General features: G+C 40.7%; 1 protein-coding gene across 1 annotated transcript; it reads right to left on the bottom strand.

The window, feature by feature from the left end:
• Window positions 1–3,881: 3,881 nt before the first annotated feature.
• On the bottom strand, window positions 3,882–21,427 carry LOC113588257 (adhesion G protein-coupled receptor F5-like). The gene is made up of 6 exons (XM_027027369.2): window positions 21,342–21,427; window positions 20,827–21,150; window positions 8,667–8,990; window positions 7,520–7,678; window positions 6,694–6,785; window positions 3,882–4,469 (listed from the first exon to the last, which is right to left on the bottom strand). Exons 1-6 carry the CDS (start codon window positions 21,400–21,402, stop codon window positions 4,359–4,361), a joined length of 1,071 nt encoding a protein of 356 aa, XP_026883170.2. The 5' UTR covers window positions 21,403–21,427; the 3' UTR covers window positions 3,882–4,358.
• Between the last annotated feature and the right edge of the window lie 470 nt (window positions 21,428–21,897).

Genomic DNA, 21,897 nt, shown 5'->3' with positions numbered 1-21,897 from the left:
GTTTTTATCGCGGGCCGAGTCAACAGGCAACGGTTGCCATGGCGGATCTGTCGCTGAGGCGTTCGCACGTTCACACGGCCGTTCAAGGTTGAGCCAAGATGGCCGTCGAGGCGAGTAGCTTCTGTCACGCGCCTCTTTTTTAGCCGTCTCCGGGCAACAAGACGAATCGCTACCGCCCTACTAATCAGAGGCATTATGCTTCCGCGTCGGATTGCATCAGAGCATTAAGTAGTTCTTGTTGTGAAATCATATTTTCCACGGCGATCACTTTAACTTTACACGTTAACTTTATTTTTGCTGTTAGAGATTATTTGGGCAGACATCTCTGATGTCTATGAGTTTGTGAGATTCGAGTTGTCTTAAACTGCGAAATGAAAAAGTGGGGCATTAAGGCGTTCAACGGCACTTACCGACAAGTTTTGATTAAACAGCCTCCATTCATAAATTTCTTTACGCTCCAGAAAGCGCGTATAAAATTGACACGGAAAAAATATAATAGTGAGCTATGCAGCAGCACGATCAGTTGTTGATACTGTATAAAGAGTAAATCAGAGTGACGATACAACATATTAAGACACATTTAGATTTTTAATTCAATTAAAGATACGATAGTACAAGTGCAAACACCCAAATGAACCGCGGAGCCTTGTTTTGGGCTCATTGCTGTTCGGTGCTGCAGTAAAGTAATTTATGCGATTTCATCTGCCGCTTTACGTAAGTAGCTCTTCAGTGCTGGCATAAAAAAGGCCACACAGATGTTGCTTTTAAAATGAAGTTTTCTAGCTGGCTACGCTGTTCTTCTGCCCTTCTCAGCCAGTTGAGTAGATTGAACTATTTTAGATTCAGATATGGATGCACACCAGCTCAGGAAAATGACAAGCCTTGAAAAGCCAGAGTAACCTAGACTGAACAAATGTTTTAAAATAGAAAGCGGAACAAATAAACATAACAAAAAAGAAAAAAGAAATATGGTCACTGAATAAAAAGTGTTTTTAAAATCATAGAATAATAAGACCTAAAGCTATCACAGACTTACATTTTGGCCCTTTTGTAAAAAATTATCATTCATATCATATGTCAAATATATATATATAAAACAAAACACATGTCCTCATAGGTCAGGCATATGACATCAAGTCAGTGCAGGAGACTGAGTTTCTCAGATTAAAATCAAGATAACAACTTGTCAGGCATGTCATGAGAGTGTTTTTTTCCTGATTGGATTGGATGAAATCCTAGATTAAGAGTACATCACTCATCATGCTCTGTAGCAGGCTAGGAGGATAATCTAATCAACACTGAACTGTCATAGTGAGAAGTCTTCCGCAGTTCAACGTGAAACAGAAATCCAACACATTAAGGTTATTTAATGAGATACTTGGGTGACAAATAATAATTAAACAAACAAATAATATACAATGACTTGATTTTTCCTATTTGCATCTGGTTTGCTCAGTAATAATACTTCTTAATATACAATTCCCAAAGCAGGAAAAAGAATCAACACAAACAGCATTAGCAAGAGCAGGAGGAGCAGGAGAACATTGTTGTTTACATCATCCAACCATGCTGAATTTCCCAAAATCTCTTTTGTGAGACAAAAGGTCCCTGTCTTTTTTCAGTGATAGGCCTTGTGTTTTTGTATTTTTGTATTATTATTCTGCTTCCATAGAGGTGTACTGGTTACATCAACCTATAGGGTGGTGTGTAATTTTAGAGGTATTACCCCTTAAGGTGTAGAATGTATGTGAACAGCTCCTCAGTCCATAACTGCTGTATTTGTGTGCTGTCTATACATGCTGCAATTCGCTGTAGCAACGATCAAACACTGCTTTGTTTTGAATATAACCATAAACCTAGCACGACCTGGCAGAAATACGTTCAGATCCTTCTCCTGCACACAGACACCTTCTCTATACAGCTTAAAAGTTTATTTAAAAAATGTTGTTAGCTTCACCTTTTAAAGGTCATGCAATTATTTGTGGCATTTTGAAGTGTCTAAGACTAAAGTGGACGAAAACAGGTGACAAAAGTTTTGAATATACTTTAGACCATGTGAACTAGGGTAGGGGACACAGGTCAGTGGCCCATAGAAACATTTCTGTACGTCCTGTCCACAAACCTACTTTTTGTCCACAAAGCATACCTTGCAGGCACTTTCTTGCGTCTGGGCGCTGTGCGTTTGCTTCGGTCTCGAGCTTCTATTGTAAGGGTCGGTGCCAGGCCAAGGCCCCCTCCGGCCACCAGAGGGAGGGCTCGAGTCAGGCACGCTACTAATCAGGCTGAACACCCAACAGCAGGGCTACACCTATATAAACCCAGTGATCCCGTCACTCAGTGCTGGCTCTTTGCTAAAGTTTCGAGCTAAGTGCCTAGCTGGTAACTTCAGGTATTGAGGTCTGTGAGCCCTCGTGCTGCACCTCTCTTCAGCTCTGTGAGGGTCTCTGTGTTTTTACACATCCCTTCTCCAGTTTTCCCTCTCAAGTCTGTCTCTCTCCCAGGGCTTCCCTCAGCCATTAAAGTTCCTCCCTGTTTTCTGGTTTTGTTTGGGAAGTTTTAGTTTGATTTTCCCCACGTTACAGCTATAGACCAAGACACTTCCTGTGTGCCTTAACACTGAGCTGTTTGTTTGTCTTCTTGAGGCCGTGATGAAATACCGAAACCCCTGAATCCTCAAAAGCGCAAACAATTGAAAGAACACATAATTCATACGCAACACTCAGACACGACAGCAACAAAACAGATGTATGGATAAACATGCCTGCAGCAATGGCTTTACAAACAGCTCTGTGAGACCTCCTGTGAGACTTCCTGTGAGACTTCCTGTGAGACCTCCTGTGAGACCTCCTGTGGTTCTGGAGCTTCTGCTGGGGACCATGTAGGGCTCGTGTGCTTTGCCTCACAGAGTCATCTCCTAAAGGGGTCTTGGGAAATCCAGAGATGTTCAGAAAAGTCCACCACTAAGAATCAGTGACTTACAGACAAGGCACTGAGTGTGTGGAGAACTCACACACAGATTTAGTTATGCCCCCAAGAAAATTAATGTTTTATATTTTGATGACGGTCTTGCCCATTTATGGTGGTGATTTACATTAGCCACCCGTAAAAGGTAGCACCACCAAACATGTAATGGCTGTATTGTTTGTGACCACACAACCCATGATGGCTTGCATCATTGTGTGAGTTTATGTATGTATGTATGTGCATATATTTGTGTATGTGCTTATATTTGTTTATGTATGTATGTATGCGCATATATTTGTGTGTGTATATATTTGTGTATGCATATTTGTGTGTTTGTATATTTGTGTGTATGTGCTTATATTTTTGTGTGTGTATACTTGTGAATGTTCATATATTTGTCTGTGTGTAAGTGCATATATTTGTGTGTGTGTGTGTGTGTGTGTAAGTGCATATATTTTCTTATGTTTGTGTATGTGTGTTTATATTTGTGCATGTGTGTGTGTTTATGCTTGTGTATAAATGTAAGTGTCCAGTGTTTATGATACTGCATCCATATGCAATGCTGTGATGTTTTATGTCTTATTTCACAATCAAATCTGCTGCCTTGAAGACCTCATTTAATGTGTCTGAGGTGTCTGAGTTTGGGTGCTGTTTCTTCAGATAACCTGCTTGGACATCTGAACTGATTGAGGTGGTTGTTTTAAACCCTTGGTAAACAATAAAGCGTAAGTGGCTTAAAAAAGAGAGAGATGTACAGAAGTTTCCATTTCCACCCAGTGACCTTATAATACCACTAGACTTTCCGTCTTTCTCTCAGCACACAGACACACACAACAGGTAGTTAAGTACTGCTGAGATAATCATGTATTTCAGCACTTTCTCTACAGTAAAAATAAAAACGCTCACACATATTTGCAGAACCATTTTTATTGATAAGATATCTGACATTCGATTGTGTTATGTTATTACTGAAATGAACACTGATCCCAAGGATCCATCTCTCATTCTCACTCTCTCTCTCTCTCTAACACACACACACACACACACACACACACACAAACACACACACACACACACACACACACACACACACACACATACACTCCATTGGTTCATTAGTCAGCAGTGTCATATTAAAGGAGATGCATTTCTTTGCATGACATACAGAGACGTGAACTATTGATAAGCTTTGGGGAAAAAAACCTTGACATTTAGAAGGTCTGACGTAAAACCTTTCAGCTGAAGACTGTCTGCCACCCACAGGAAAATGTACGACCCATCACACAAACCTTCTGAATAGCTATAGCAGTCTAGAAGCCTAGACAAACATTAAGCTAACTGCTGAGGTTCATAGCCAATTAGCTGCTGATAGTATTTTGAGCCCAACTCTCACTTCAGGCTGATCCTGTCTTTTCGGAGGTGTCTGATCCTGTATTTTCCACAGCTGACTCCTGGTCATCGTTCCTTTGCAGATCAAAGTAGGATTCATACACAGGAACCATGCACTGGGAAAGAGAAAGGGAATTCCATCCAGCAGTCTACAGATCTGATCGTGTTTTACTGACATTTACTGCTTATTGTGATCGTTAACGGTGTATAACCACCAGCTGTATAAACTGTGAATTATGTAAGGAGTTTAAATCAAAACAAGTGCAAGATGTATCTTCACCTTTATGTTTATGAACACTGTGCATTATCTGCCTTCCTGTTACACTGAAATAACGTCCAGGTGCACTGAAAACTGTACTGTGCATTGTAAGTGCCCACACATACAGGCATGTTTAATTCAGTACTTTGTTCATGAGCAAGTGAATCATATATAAATGTATGTTGTATGCATGTATGTGCAACTGAATACGTTTGCGGGAATGTGTGTGTGTGTAAGTGTTTAACTAAACTATTTAACCGCAATCAGCTTTCCATTGTGACTGCCCTATTTCTGTAGCACATTTATATTTACCCTCTCTCTCTCTCTCTCTCTCTCTCTCTCTCTCTCTGTCTGTCTTTTTATGTGAATTCTGAGTAACTCTGTAAGCTGTGTGTGCATGCAGCACACAGAAGACTAAGCTAAGTTCTAAGTGCTAAGAGTTATGCATGCAAGTCTGTGGAGGGGTGTGCTTGGACAGAGTGGCTAGGTGTCACTGGTGCTTAAACATGACAGAAGTTAGAATGAGCTTAAAAATCAATTCCTGTCATTTTAAATGTACACAGGTGTGAGCTTTTCTTCTTTCTCTCTCTCTCTTTCACTTTTTTTCTCTGTCACTCTCGTTGTTAACTCTGATTGTCTAAATCTTTAAGGTGCGACTCAAAGTTGCAGTTCATGTAGATACCAGAAAGACTTTAGGGCATTTAAATTCAGTCATGATTTATGTCAAGCTGCAGTTTGGTGGTTGCTGGTTCAATTCAGTGATCTTTTTGTTTGATCTGGAAAACTCCACATATTTTTTTCATTCATTCATTTATTTATATATAAACCACAACTCAGCTCTTTAAATATTTAAATCATTGACATTTTCATTATGTTTCAGTATTCCTGTGAAGCAAGAGAATGCTTTTCCAAATTGTAATACTGTGCAGTAGGGTTCATAACCACCTGTTCAGAAATAAATTAACTAACTAGTCAAGCACACCAGATGTGCAAAAGGAGCCTTTTGGAAGGAAGTGGTCAAATGTGTGAAACTGTTTCTGTTATCTGTTTCACACGCATCTCGCTTATGGTCAGCACACACTGGCTGGAGAAGCCACAAAGTTTCTTACCGTGAGACTTACTCTCATCATTCATACGTCAGTTTGGATAAAGACTTACTAGTATCCTCTGCATTCCCCAATACATTATGTCCATTTTAAATGAATCGAAAGTAATAGCTTTTATTGGCCTAATTTACTGTTAACATGACGGTAATGGGCGAGCGAATTAGCGAATTAGACTTTTTTGTGTTACGGAATTGATTCAATTGTTGGTAGGACTTCAAACTCAATAACTGGTTGACAAAATCAGTCAAAGCTCACATGACTCTTCCTTCCCCACAAATGCGCGCTTGCAGAGGCTACAGTAAATAAAAGTCTGGGGACTTCCAGCTGGTGTGTGTATCAGCTGCTATCAGCAAACAATTACATTCTGAGTAAAAGATACTGGGAGATATTACCAATGCTCACTCACAACATAGCTACATTCATTTTCTCAAACTGAAAACCCATGGCCAAATTATTAGATATTTAAAATAGGCTATAAAATCATTTAAAAGTTAATATCTGTATGCTATTATGTACGTGTGTACTGTTATGTGTGCATATGTTTGTACACAGGAATATGTAGTTTGATGCTTTGACCAATAAGGCCATTCATCTTAATGGTATTGTTTATGTAGCAGGTCGCAGTAGTGTTAGCTTCGGGTGTTTTACTGAGGCTAGGAGTAGCGGTATCGCATGCTTTCTGCTCCCAACATGTTATTTAGCATTAACATTAACTAACATTAACCTCGCTTGTCCAGTACTAGACTTGTAGCGAGAGCTGAGCGTTACTTAATGCCCCCCTGGGTAATTTATATAAAGGTTCATTATGAATCGCCCAGAATGAAGAGGGCACAGTACGGGCAGCTTGTGAGACGCGGTCACGGTACGTCCAAGACTGAAATACAGACGTGGCGGTACTGCGTGCAGGTGAGTAACGGCGACCTCGTGCACCGCGTACGGGTGGCTGTGTGCGTGTGTCCGTGATGCTTCTCGTACCCAGTGGGTGGAGCCTCTTGAACTCTGCTCCTCTTCACTGATATTTGGCTCCTCCTCCTCGCTCGGAGGACCCTCCCTTATGACGATTCTCTCTTGTACAGTGAAATCAACAGTATTTAATTCAGCACAAAGTACAATACATTTATAATTGTTCATACACCACTTCCAAGCTTTTTAATGGTATCTGTAGTGATTATTTCCTATTGGGTGAATATGGTAAATGTTTTAGTGTTTGTCTGGCCTTTGTTACTGGCCCTTGATACTATTATATAGTTATATAAAACTATATGAAACTACAAGGATTGTGATGCTGAAATAACCAATATAATAATATTAAATATACATATTAAATCTCAAACACAGTCAACTGTCACGAAACACTTGCCAACCCGCGAGTCACGTGGTTTGGCCCGCCACGTGAAGTTTGTTTGTGGCCACGCCTGCACACACCTGCACCTTGTCTCGTCTTTATGTATATAAACCCTTGTCCTTGCGTGCAGGGTATTGGTCATTTTACTCGTAGATGTTAATAAAGCGTGTTAATGTTAAATGTTCTTTTCGTAGTTGTTAAATGTATCCGTGTTTGTTTAACGTTGACCGTGTTGTGTTCATGTTTATCGTCTGTAATACATAAGTGCCACGCTTGTCTTTTCTTTTGTGTAATTAAATGTTCGTCCATGCCAAGAGAGTGTGTGCATCCTGCTCCACGCCCTGCGGTACTTGCGCCACCACGTTACATCAATTAGTAACTTAGAGTGATTGTCAATTTTTTACATTAATATATATTTACTAATTTATCTTAATTGAAAGTGCAGTTGGAACGTACCTGCCCTCTGGCCTTTCCTGCTGAGCTTCCAAGCGGTGAGACAGGCACAGATGCATATGAGCCCCATGACGCTGGACACAGACCCCAGCAACATGGTGTTGCTGTCCAGGACAGTAGTCGTGGCCTCTGTAGTAGAGACTGGCATAATAGTCACATTGACTGTCAAAAAGAAACAACAGCACAGTTACTCATTTATTATAAAGTGCAGTTCTAAAAATAATGCAGTGGTGTAAAACATCATGTACTGGAGGGTGCATACCCCTGTTATAAGCAGTTATAGCCATCCAAGTCACTTCAGCAATATCACACCAGCCGAACTGTTAGACATGCAATATGGATGCATGTTTAAAAATACAGCTGTTTCAAAACACAGATGTTTCCCGTAGCATTGGATGACGTTTTTTCACTCTTTCTCAGGCCTGGTTCAGGAGACACCAGTCCCTCCTTACACCAGTCTTCCCCAACACTAGTCTCCCCCAACACCAGTCCCTCCTTACACCAGTCTTCCCCAACACTAGTCTCCCCCAACAGCAGTCCCTCCTTATACCAGATTCCTCCAACACCAGTCCCTCCTTACACCAGACTCCCCCAACACCAGTACCTCCTTACACCAGTCTCCCCCAACACCAGTCCCTCCTAACACGTAACACCAGGTGAGTATAGTGTTAGGCAAGTGAAGTGTTAGGTGAGTATAGTGTTAGATGAATGTAATGTTGGTGAGTGTAGTATTATGTGAGTGTAGTGTTTTAGGTGAATGTAGTGTTAAGTGAGTGTAGTATTATGTGAGTGTAGTGTTAGACAAGTGTAGTGTTAGGTGTTAGCTCAGTGGTTAAGGTACTTGACTTGTAATTAGAAGGTTACTGGTTCAAGTTGCCCCTGAGCAAGACCCTTAACCCTCAAGTTGTACTCAGTTATAATTGTTAGTTGCTTTGGATAAAAGTGTCTGTAATGCCATAAATGTAGTTGAGTATAGTGTTACATGAGTGTAGGATTCTTGCCCAAGGACTCTTCTTGATACAGCATAGTACATTTGCTTAGATGGGGAATTGACCCCCCTCAGTAGAGGCAGTGTTTTTACCCACTACTGGAAAGCATAGCTTTACATAATGTGTTTATATCAGCTCCATAAGTACAATTGAAAACTCACCATTGTCTTCCTGGTATGTTAGATTTGTCCCAGTCCCGTTTACGTGACACAGCTGAGGAATGTCTTGTATAACTTCACAGATATAAATCCCGGTACCATTTTTATAAGTGTTTGTTATGGTTAGTACTGAACAGTTGGGAGTTCTGGTCTCTGTGAGATGGATTTTGCCAGTGGAGTTGACATGAATGGCACGTTTGTCTTTAAACCATTTCACTTTTGGCCAGGTGATGTTCTCATTCCAGCAGCAGTTAATATGAACAGACTCTCCTTCCTTCACCTTCACTGTGGACGGTGTCTGGGTCACCATAAACGTCCCAAAACATCCTAAAAGAAGGGTACAAAATATGTATATAAACATATTAATATCAGAGATTAATATAGAACAGCATACAAGCATATGAAGAAGACTCCAGTAACTGTGCTAATGTAGGTGTAGATAGTCCAAACTGTAACTGTGCTAATGTAGATGTAGTGATACTCCAAACTGTAACTACGTTAATGTAGATGTATAGAGAGTCCAAACTGTAGTGAAATACATAAGGTCAAAAGAGGATCTATTAATACATGACCTATTAATGGAAACGGTTGAAACAAAATGAGAATACAAAGCAGTAGTAGCATACTTAAATACTCTCATTATAAAGATCATAACACTGATGAGTATTAACATATACATTTAACCACAGTCTAACCACCATAATTTATGTAACATTTACTATATAAAAATAAATATACTACAGTATATAGTATAGAAAACTTAGAACAGACAAATCAAAACATGTCCAAGTGGTGAAATGTAACTTGTGTCTCAGAGATAAGAGCAACAGGAGCAGAAAAATGAGACCGTGTGTAGAAATGAAGAAAGCTCACAGCGCTCAGTTTCTGACTTTTGTAAGCAGTTAAGAAGGCTATTTTCTGAGACCTGTTAAAACAGAGAGCTGACCCTGTACCCTGCAAAACCTTCAGATGAGGTATACATGGCCATCTAAAATCAACTGTGGAACGCATGTAAAACAGGAAGGCATCAGAGACATAGGTGTTGAAAGCGAAGTCATGTAACCCCTAAATGTGCCTTTATGAAATTGTGTATTTTTAAACCTTGGGAGCTCAATTTACAAACTGCTGGAGTGAAGTGAAGAGCCCTCCCAGAGGAATGAGAGTTCCAGTAATCCGACAAAGTTCAAATAAAAGCAAGCCTTATTTATCTGCTCTGACTGAACAATAAGATGATAGGATTTTATCTCAGATTTCATATGATATAATCAGGACCATGACAGGAATACTGTTATATTTCTCTTCAGTTTAACAAAACTACAGACACCACTGAGTTTGAGATGTAAATGCTTATTGCTCTGTGATTATGCAAACCAGTTGTTTTCATTGTTGATTGCAATTTCAATGTGAATAATTAATTTTGGATTCATTAATCCATTAATATTCACAAAAGATGAATTATTATTATTATTATTATTATTATTATTATAACACGTTATCCCTAACCCCCCACGTGCGCACACATACACACAAGAAATGACCCAAAGGTCAAGGCCACAGGGACAAAAGACAAGATACTGGACAATCTGTTTTGTTGATTTTTTTAAAGATGCGACTATTCATCCTGGATTTAGCGCTTTAGGACAAATTCACTTTAAACCGGGAGAGTTTTGGTGAATACTGAACCAGACGCGCACACCCAGACACCTAGGACACGAGAGTCAACGATATTATGATTTGAAATGCTTTATAGACAAGACGATAAAGTGCTTATAGAGCGTAAATGGAATTTGAAAAAAAAACTTTGTCCGACTCAAAAGTGTAAATACTGTGAAAACAGCTCGGTCTAATCGCTTCTAGGCCCACCGCTACGTTCTCTTAATGCTCGTGTGACGTGAGGAGGACATATTCGTTTGGAACATTTTGAGTTGGGCAATTAAATTGTTTTAATCATTTTATAGCACATTTTCTGTTTATATAGACGCCGTGAACGAACCGACATTGATGAGGAATCACAAGTCAGTGAGTTAGCGGTTTAGTCGCCCGGTTTAAGTCCCGTAAGAACCGAGCTGTTGTGTAATGGCTACAGTCAACGGCCTCCTCGAGATCAACATCTCTATCGTTAGACCGCCAAAACAAAACGCGCATGTTGCGTTCAGCGGTGTCGCTGCTCCTTTATCTATCTATCTATCTATCTATCTATCTATCTATCTATCTATCTATCTATCTATCTATCTATCTATCTATCTATCTATCTATCTATCTATTTTATTTGTTTATTACAAAATAATAGGCTAATGAAATATAAAATAGTGAAGATAGTGTGAGGATCTATGCAGGTGTAGGGTGGTAGAGTCAGGCAACATAAACAGATTAATATAACATACAAACACATACAAACCTATACACTACATGCAGAACAGCTCATACATTTTTACTGCGATGATGTAAAACAGCAGATGTTCTCCAGAGGTTTAGTGTGGTTTAGACAACCAATACAAAAAGGCCTAAATATGTATCTAACATAAGGGCAGATAGAGACATATAAGCTACAGAACACACAGAGAACAGAATATATGTGGCGATCGCTCATTTGTGCTAATGTACTTGTGAAGAGGTATGATTGCTCTAAGGTTGCACTTACCCAAAAAACAAAAACAGGAAAGAAGCCCCCAGCAGAGCAGAGCAGAGCGAGACCGCACCTCATAACACATCTCACATTCTGAACAAGTTTGTACCAGCGCACCTCACTTCATCTCTCACACATACACACACACATAACTACTCCTTTCATCAATTTGACCTCAGGGTCAACCACAAAGCTGATAGTTTTCCAGTGTCACAGATTGAACACCGTCCTGTTTCTCTCACCAAAGACACACAGATTGAACACCAAACTGTAAACTAAACATAGACTCACTTAAACTGAACACCAATCTATAAGCCCACCATAGACTCACCCAGACTGAACACAGACCTTAAGCCCACCATAGACTCACCCAGACTGAACACAGACCTTAAGCCCACCATAGACTCACCCAAACTGAACACAGACCTTAAGCCCACCATAGACTCACCCAGACTGAACACAGACCTGTAAGCTCACCATAGACTCACCCAGACTGAACACAGTCCTGTAAGCTCACCATAGACTCACCCAGACTGAACACAGACCTGTAAGCTCACCATAGACTCACCCAGAGTGAACACAGACCTGTAAGCTCACCATAGACTCACCCAGACTTAACACAGACCTGCAAGCTCACCATAGACTCACCCAGACTGAACACAGACCTGTAAGCTCACCATAGACTCACCCAGACTGAACACAGTGACATTATAGGGATGATATATATCTTTATTGCTGCTCATACGAATACAAAAGATGTACAAGCACACAGTCATCTGAAGATCAGCATGAGCATGTAGCACTTCTCTTGACAGTCTCTCTTCTCTTGACAGTCTCTCTGGCTTCATGTAAGGCCAGAAATGAGAAATGAGAGAGAACCAAGAACCATTGGCTTGTGGTGGGATGAGGCCTGGCTGTGATGGAATGAGGCCTGGCTGTGATGGAATGAGGACTGTCTACAGTGGGATGAGGCCTGGCTGTGATGGAATGAGGCCTGGCTACGGTGGGATGAGGTCTGGCTGAGGCCGGGCTATGGTGGGATGAGGCCCGGCTGTGGTGGGATGAGGCCCGGCTGTGGAACAGGAGCAGATTGAGCATGAGCAGTTGAACAGCAGCTCCCAGCATTTCCAGCATTCCCAGCATTCCGCACATTCCCAGTCTCATGTTATCATCAAAGAGGTCCAGTCCAGGACAATCACAGCCATACACAGCTCAGATCAAACACCCCTGACTGCTCTACTCAGTTAACAATGTACTGATTTAGCTAACAACAGATTTAGTTTGGGGTACTTGAATGTTCAATTCAGTTTAGGATACACTAACACAAGATTTAGATAATGATACTCTAACATCTGTTTCAGTTTGGGATACACTACTGTCTGGTTAATTTTATGATACTCTACCAATCAATTCAGTTTAGGATGCTCTAACACCTGACTCAGTTTAGAGTACTGTAACACCTGACTCAGTTTAGAGTACTGTAACACCTGACTCAGTTTAGAGTACTGTTACACCTGATTCAGTTTAGAGTACTGTAACACCTGACTCAGTTTAGAGTACTGTTACACCTGATTCAGTTTAGAGTACTTGTAAACACCTGACTCAGTTTAGAGTACTGTAACACCTGATTCAGTTTAGAGTACTGTAACACCTCACTCAGTTTAGAGTACTGTAACACCTGATTCAGTTTAGAGTACTGTAACACCTGATTCAGATCAGAGTACTGTAACACCTGACTCAGTTTAGAGTACTGTAACACCTCACTCAGTTTAGAGTACTGTAACACCTGACTCAGTTTAGAGTACTGTAACACCTGATTCAGTTTAGAGTACTGTTACACCTGATTCAGTTTAGAGTACTGTAACACCTGACTCAGTTTAGAGTACTGTTACACCTGATTCAGTTTAGAGTACTGTAACACCTGATTCAGTTTAGAGTACTGTAACACCTCACTCAGTTTAGAGTACTGTAACACCTGATTCAGTTTAGAGTACTGTAACACCTGATTCAGATCAGAGTACTGTAACACCTGACTCAGTTTAGAGTACTGTAACACCTGATTCAGATCAGAGTACTGTAACACCTGATTCAGTTTAGAGTACTGTAACACCTCACTCAGTTTAGAGTACTGTAACACCTGATTCAGTTTAGAGTACTGTAAACACCTGATTCAGATCAGAGTACTGTAACACCTGACTCAGTTAGAGTACTGTAACACCTCACTCAGTTTTAGGAGTACTGTAACGCCTGATTCAGTTTAGAGTACTGTAACACCTGACTCAGTTTAGAGTACTGTAACACCTGATTCAGTTAGAGTACTGTAACACCTGATTCAGATCAGAGTACTGTAACACCTGACTCAGTTTAGAGTACTGTAACACCTGATTCAGATCAGAGTACTGTAACACCTGATTCAGTTTAGAGTACTGTAACACCTCACTCAGTTTAGAGTACTGTAACACCTGATTCAGTTTAGAGTACTGTAACACCTGATTCAGATCAGAGTACTGTAACACCTGACTCAGTTTAGAGTACTGTAACACCTCACTCAGTTTAGAGTACTGTAACGCCTGATTCAGTTTAGAGTACTGTAACACCTGACTCAGTTTAGAGTACTGTAACACCTGATTCAGATCAGAGTACTGTAACACCTGACTCAGTTTAGAGTACTGTTACACCTGATTCAGTTTAGAGTACTGTAACACCTCATTCAGATCAGAGTACTGTAACACCTGACTCAGTTTAGAGTACTGTAACACCTGATTCAGATCAGAGTACTGTAACACCTGATTCAGTTTAGAGTACTGTAACACCTCACTCAGTTTAGAGTACTGTAACACCTGATTCAGTTTAGAGTACTGTAACACCTCATTCAGATCAGAGTACTGTAACACCTGACTGATTTTAGGGCACGGATTAACTCCAGCTACCATCTGATTTAGGTCAGCTGACTGGGGTTCATTTCAGCTGCCTCAGGTGTGTTAGAGGAAAGAGCATTGGCAGAGCGAGGCGAGTTCTAACCCTCTGCATCCTAACCCGCACTCGCCTACAGCAGGAGTGCCACTGACACCTCTTCCTCTTCTTCATTTTTCACCTCACCGTCCTCATCATCACCTCCAGGTGTGCCCCAGGTCTGACTCCCATGCTCTCCACTTCTCCTCCATCCCTTCTGCTCTGCTCTCATTCTTTTTTCATCCCTCTCTTCCAGTTCTCTTTCATGTCCTGTTAGTTCATCCCTCTCTTCCGGTTCTCTTTCCTGCCCTGTTAGTTCATCCCTCTCTTCCAGTTGTGTTTCCTGCCCTGTTGGTTCATCCCTCTCTTCCAGTTCTCTTTCCTGCCCTGTTGGTTCATCCCTCTCTTCCAGTTCTCTTTCCTGCCCTGTTGGTTCATCCCTCTCTTCCAGTTCTCTTTCCTGCCCTGTTAGTTCATCCCTCTCTTCCAGTTCTCTTTCCTGCCCTGTTGGTTCATCCCTCTCTTCCAGTTCTCTTTCCTGCCCTGTTAGTTCATCCCTCTCTTCCAGTTCTCTTTCCTGCCCTGTTGGTTCATCCGTCTCTTCCAGTTCTCTTTCCTGCCCTGTTAGTTCATCCCTCTCTTCCAGTTCTCTTTCCTGCCCTGTTGGTTCATCCGTCTCTTCCAGTTCTCTTTCCTGCCCTGTTGGTTCATCCGTCTCTTCCAGTTCTCTTTCCTGCCCTGTTGGTTCATCCATCTCTTCCAGTTCTCTTTCATGTCCTGTTAGTTCATCCCTCTCTTCCAGTTCTCTTTCATGTCCTGTTAGTTCATCCCTCTCTTCCAGTTCTCTTTCCTGCCCTGTTGGTTCATCCGTCTCTTCCAGTTCTCTTTCCTGCCCTGTTAGTTCATCCCTCTCTTCCAGTTCTCTTTCCTGCCCTGTTGGTTCATCCGTCTCTTCCAGTTCTCTTTCCTGCCCTGTTGGTTCATCCGTCTCTTCCAGTTCTCTTTCCTGCCCTGTTTGTTCATCCATCTCTTCCAGTTCTCTTTCCTGCCCTGTTGGTTCATCCGTCTCTTCCAGTTCTCTTTCCTGCCCTGTTAGTTCATCCCTCTCTTCCAGTTCTCTTTCCTGCCCTGTTGGTTCATCCGTCTCTTCCAGTTCTCTTTCCTGCCCTGTTTGTTCATCCGTCTCTTCCAGTTCTCTTTCCTGCCCTGTTGGTTCATCCATCTCTTCCAGTTCTCTTTCATGTCCTGTTAGTTCATCCCTCTCTTCCAGTTCTCTTTCATGTCCTGTTAGTTCATCCCTCTCTTCCAGTTCTCTTTCCTGCCCTGTTGGTTCATCCGTCTCTTCCAGTTCTCTTTCCTGCCCTGTTGGTTCATCCATCTCTTCCAGTTCTCTTTCATGTCCTGTTAGTTCATCCCTCTCTTCCAGTTCTCTTTCCTGCCCTGTTGGTTCATCCCTCTCTTCCAGTTCTCTTTCATGTCCTGTTAGTTCATCCCTCTCTTCCAGTTCTCTTTCATGTCCTGTTGGTTCATCCCTCTCTTCCAGTTCTCTTTCATGTCCTGTTAGTTCATCCCTCTCTTCCAGTTCTCTTTCATGTCCTGTTGGTTCATCCCTCTCTTCCAGTTCTCTTTCATGTCCTGTTAGTTCATCCCTCTCTTCCAGCTCTCTTTCATGTCCTGTTAGTTCATCCCTCTCTTCCAGTTCTCTTTCATGTCCTGTTGGTTCATCCCTCTCTTCCAGATGTCTTTCTTCCTCTTCTGTGTTCAAGGTATTCTTTATACCTTACAAACATATACACAATCATTTCTTAGATGATCTGATTTTATAAGCCAGTCCTATAGACTACATATTATACATATCCAGGTGAAATACATACTGTATGTATGTCTTATCAAACTGAGTGTATAAACTTGATTATACCATTTACTCTCCAATATACCAGCGTAACATGCTAGATGATTTTAAAGAGTATTTTGAAAGTCAAGCATGACCTTCAATGGTAGTGACAGATAAAAGCAAAATTAGTCACACCTATATTCTGTCCTGTTTTGGCTTTCAAAATTGGAAATAATTAAAAATATCTAATGTTATTGGATTTAATAAAGATCTTAATAATTGTGTGTGAATAAGCATAATCCATAAGCATAATGCAGCTCATAATGTCATCTATCGTTGGTTACTAGTAATTACACAGTCATCTATCATTGGTTACTAATAATTACATGCTCATCTCTCATTGGTTTCTAGTAATCACACAGTCATCTCTCATTGATTGCTAATTACACAGTCATAATGTCATCTATTGTTAGTTACTAGTAATTAGACAGTCATCTATCATTGGTTACTAATAATTACACAGTCATCTATAATTGGTTGCTAATAATTATACAGTCATCTCTCATTGGTTACTAGTAATTACACAGTCATCTATCATTGGTTAGTAATAATTGCACAGTCATTTCTCATTGGTTACAAGTAATTACACATGACTGGCTTCTTGTCCTATAGGAGCATGAGTGGAACCTGATTGGTTAATTGGATATCTATGTTAATTGCACATTTCTGTTGTGTCCGTCTAACTGCTTCTCCCCATTTTGTTATGTATGGCCTAAACTGTATGTCCTTTATATTAGATTTTCTTTCTTTTCAATCCTGTTTTCAGGATTTGTATGTCAATTAATCTTTTTTGGGTAAAGACTATTTAAAGGGATTTTGTCTGTATAGGGGGACAACTTACCTGTTTTTAGTTTTGACTGTTTATAGAATCTGTTCAGATAGCACACTGCTAGCAGGAGAGTTATCAAAGGCAGACTGCGTATGATAATGATAACGTTGTCCAGCAAAGATAGTTCCACACCTTCTGTACAACACAGAGAAACAGAGATCACAGATAACCCAACATATGGATAACCTACTCTACATTCTACAGGTAACTATGTACTCTACAAACTTTCAAAAGCCCAGTATTATATTTTTATTAAAAGAGATTTATTTCCAAATAAATTAATCTTATTTACGTTTTGGAGTTGGCGTTTGAGAAGAGATGCCATCTTTTGAATCTGGGCTGCCTAGTTCTGTAAAAATAAAAATAAAAATCCAATTAATTGAAATTGTGGGTGGGTGGAACTGTCTTGAACTAGTGCACTAGTGCCTCCTTTTGGACGGTCTGAGTAACTGAACTTGACATCACAATGCAAATTGGAGATTATGAGTGTGTTCTGCTGAATCTAGATGATGTGATTATGATTTGTTGGATCCAAAGGAAGAACTTGCAGTGTAATGAAGCTTCCTTAGAATAACACGTCTGTATTCTTTTTCCCACTAGAGGTCGCTACAGCATATCGTCCCTGATCACATCCTGGAACCTTCTCTTCTCCTCTCCTCTGGTAGTTCTGCCTTTAGCTTTCTTCTCTCCCTCTATAGCTGGCCTCTTTCCTCACCACACATCCAAAGCATCTCAACCTGCCACTTTCACTTTGTCTCCAAACCTTCAACCCTGAGCTGACTCTCTGATATCCTCATTCCTGATGTCAGCATCTTCAGCTCTGCCACCTCTAACACTGCCTCCTGTCTTTTCATTAATATCACCGCCTCTAAAGCATACCACGCAGCTGGTCTCACCATAGAACGCAGCTGGTCTCACCATAGAACGCAGCTGGTCTCACCATAGAACGCAGCTGGTCTCACCATACGACGCAGCTGGTCTCACCATAGAACGCGGCTGGTCTCACCATACGACGCAGCTGGTCTCAGCATACGACGCAGCTGGTGTCACCATACGACGCAGCTGGTCTCACCATAGGACGCAGCTGGTCTCACCATACGACGCAGTTGGTCTCACCATACGACGCAGCTGGTCTCAGCATACGACGCAGCTGGTCTCACCATAGGACGCAGCTGGTCTCACCATACGACGCAGCTGGTCTCAGCATACGACGCAGCTGGTCTCACTACTGTCTTGTAAACCATACTTTTTGCTGGCTTTCTTCTGTCAGCCATCTGTCCTGACACACTCACTACACACACCTGTAATAAATTGAATGCACATACTCTGCATTATAACCTATTAATAATTATTTGCTTTATTTCACAAAGAATGTTCACCAAATTCATAATTGTTTGAGTTTGTTACATTAAGAGTGAGACAGAGAGTTTGTTACAGAACAGAGGACATTCATGGGAGAGTGAACTATACATGCTGGTGTCCAGTGCTGACTTGTTCTATACTCACAAAGGAGAGAACATTCACGACACACCCCACAAGAATCAGATTTTTGAGGGAAAAAGTACATTTCTATACGTTATGAAGTGCAATATTAGTTATCACAAAGAACACACACACACACTGCCCTGGTACACGTTTCTAAAGCTGCAACCTTCAGCGCAATAGTGCAGACTCTCGTTGGCTCCTTCCTGAAGCCAAACAGGAACCACCAAAACCACAACACTTCCTAGGTGACACCTCGCAGACTGACTGCACACCAGGAAATGGTGCTGCAGCTCAGTCCAGGGGCCTTTTCTGTGAAAATACCCCTCACAGGTCCAGAATCAGCTAGCACCATGTTCACACACAGGCCTCAGGGAGGAGGAGTTCTCCTCACAGGTCCAGGCACAGCCAGCAGTATGTTCACACACAGGCATTAGGGAGGAGAAGCTCTCCTCACAGGTCCAGGATCAGCTAGCACCATGTTCACACACAGGCCTCAGGGAGGGTGAGTTCTAAGCAGAGTAATATCAACTATGATAGAGCTATAGTACATAAAGACAGCAAAATATATATGTATACATATAGACATACATAAATATATTGTAAGCACACAAAAGAGAAAAAATATTAAATAAATAACAGCAACAATAAGCTGTTATTGTTAATTCTTTTTTTAGTGTGTGTGTGTGTATGTGTGTGAGAGTGAGAGAGAGTGTGAGAGTGTGTGGGTGTGTGTGTATAAGTGTGAGAGTGTGTGTGTGTGTGTGTGTGTGTGTGTGTGTGTGTGAGAGTGTGTGAGTGTGTGTGTGTGTGTGTGTGTGTGTGTGTGTGTATGTGTGAGAGAGAGAGTGTGTGTGTGTGTGTTTGTGTGTGTGTGTGTGCACGTGTGTGTGTGTGTGTGTGAGAGAGAGAGAGAGAGAGTGTGTGTGTGTGTGTGTGAGAGAGAGAGAGAGAGTGTGTGTGTGTGTGTGTGTGTGTGTGTGTTTGTTGTGTGTGTGTGCACGTGTGTGTGTGTGTGTGTGTGTGTGTGTGTGTGTGTGTGTGTGTGTGTGTGTTTATGTGTGTGTGTGCACGTGTGTGTGTGTGTGAGAGAGAGAGAGAGAGAGAGAGAGAGAGAGAGAGTGTGTGTGTGTGTGTGTGTATTAGATAGGCTAAGAGAGGATGGGAACGTAATATATAGTATGTGTGGTATTGTTCTCTGGGTTGGATCTAATTGTACAGGAGCACTGCTGAACACTTGGATGTTTCTCTCTTAATGGGGATGGTGCTATACAGGTTTTGCAGGAATAAATACAAAATATGAGTGGGAAAAGTATTTTTATACAAAGGTAATAACATTCAGAATTATATTTTTTAAAATTTGAATGTAAATCTCTCTAAGGCTTTTGACAAGTTGTTTTAGTATTTATTTATTTATTTGTGTTTATTTATTTAATAAAAAAATTATCTGACTGTTTACAACTTACAATAATGTGTCATTGTTTATTAATTGTTTACCCAGAAAGAATGATGTCTTGGCCTATAAGTTCATTATTAGCAGGGTACACGTCATTAATTTAATAATAATAATTAGAAGAAGAAGAAGAAATGTCTCATTCAGACAGTGTTTGATTTATTCACCAGAAACATTAATATTCAATGTCTCGGTTTGACAGTGAGTAGTTTATACACCACACATATTGATATCAAAGGTCTTTTTTAGACAGTGAGCAATTTCTACAACAGAAATACTGAACAATGGTGTGGAGAGAATTAACATAGGCTGTGAAAGAGTGTTAGAAGAATGTCTGCTAATTATCAGCTTGGGTTTATGCTGAACATATGATAAATATCTGACAATATATCAGGAACTATTATAACACAACAACTAAACAAACAATAGAAACAAATTTTCACTGCAATCTGCACTTCTAATGCTGGTTAATGAGAAGCGTTATGACCTTTAGAGTCAGCGTAAGTATGAACTGCTGTAACTATGTGAGATCCAGTCTGATACACTCCAAACATCTTACCAGGGCTGAGAATTCTAGAAGACAATCTGAAATTTACATTTATTTTTGAATAAACATTTTCTTAAATGTTAGTATAATTATTTTACTTTATGTTTATGAATAATATGTATTATATGTTCTTTAATTGTTCAAGTTTAATATTTATTTTATATTTCATTTATTTATGAACATTAGTCATTTCTGTAAGGTATTTAAGATAGTCTTTTGTATATTTATGGAATATAACAATTTAGCAGTGCTATTTTTCGCATTTTTAACAATATTAAATATTAGATTCATTTGTGTTGCAAAAACGTATACAGAGTTTGACTCCAGTATGTCCTGTAATATGACGTAATAAGTCAGTTAAGTGGTAAATACAAACTCACCTTTGTCTTCCTGGTATGTTAGATTTGTCCCAGTCCCCTTTACGTGACACAGCTGAGGAATGTCTTGTATAACTTCACAGATATAAATCCCGGTATCATTTTTATAAGTGTTTGTTATGGTTAGTACTGAACAGTTGGGAGTTCTGGTCTCTGTAAGATGGATTTTGCCAGTGGAGTTGACATGAATGGCACGTTTGTCTTTAAACCATTTCACTTTTGGCCAGGTGATGTTGTTATTCCAGCAGCAGGTAATATGAACAGACTCTCCTTCCTTCACCTTCACTGTGGACGGTGTCTGTGTCACCATAAACGTCCCAAAACATCCTAAAAGAAGGGTACAAAACATGTATATAACCATATTAATGTCATGTCATATATAAGACACCAGTAACTGTGATAATGCATATGTAAAGATAGTTCAAACTGTAGTTTGTTAATGTAGATGCAGAGAGTAACAGCATTCAAGCGCAGCATTGTGTGTATATGTATAGTCAGATACATCGGGTCGCACTCACCACAGAAACAGAGGCAGATCAGAACCAGTCCACAGAGACCATGTCTCGAAGTGCACATCATGGCCTGAACTACAACTTACTATTTCACCTCAGGATATTAGGCAGCTGAAGCAACACACACACACACACACACACACACACACAAGCGCAGCCACACGCAAACCTTACTGATTTGTCACACTCTAAAAGACCTTAGAAAAACTTGCATCCTCATTGTTATATCAGCACACACACACACACACACACATACACACACACAAAATATCTCCACTACTCACTTGCTGGTTGGGCCTCAGAGCGGTTTAATGTTTGATCATCAAAGTGAACAGCCCTGCGCTCGCTCGCACAGACACGCACACACACGCACACACACACACACACACAAACACAGACAAACGCACATGCACACACACACACACGTGCACACGCACACACACGCACACAAAATATCCCCACTACTTGCTGGTTGGGCCTCAGAGCGGTTTAAGGGTTCTCATCATCAAAGTGAACAGCCCTGCGCTCGCTCGCACACACATGCACACACACGCACACACAG

Source organism: Electrophorus electricus, chromosome 19, assembly GCF_013358815.1.
Source record: "Electrophorus electricus isolate fEleEle1 chromosome 19, fEleEle1.pri, whole genome shotgun sequence".
In the NCBI taxonomy this organism is placed as follows: Eukaryota; Metazoa; Chordata; class Actinopteri; order Gymnotiformes; family Gymnotidae; genus Electrophorus; species Electrophorus electricus.
The sequence above is the reverse complement of the archived record's forward strand: the minus strand, read 5'-3'. Positions and strand labels throughout refer to the sequence as shown.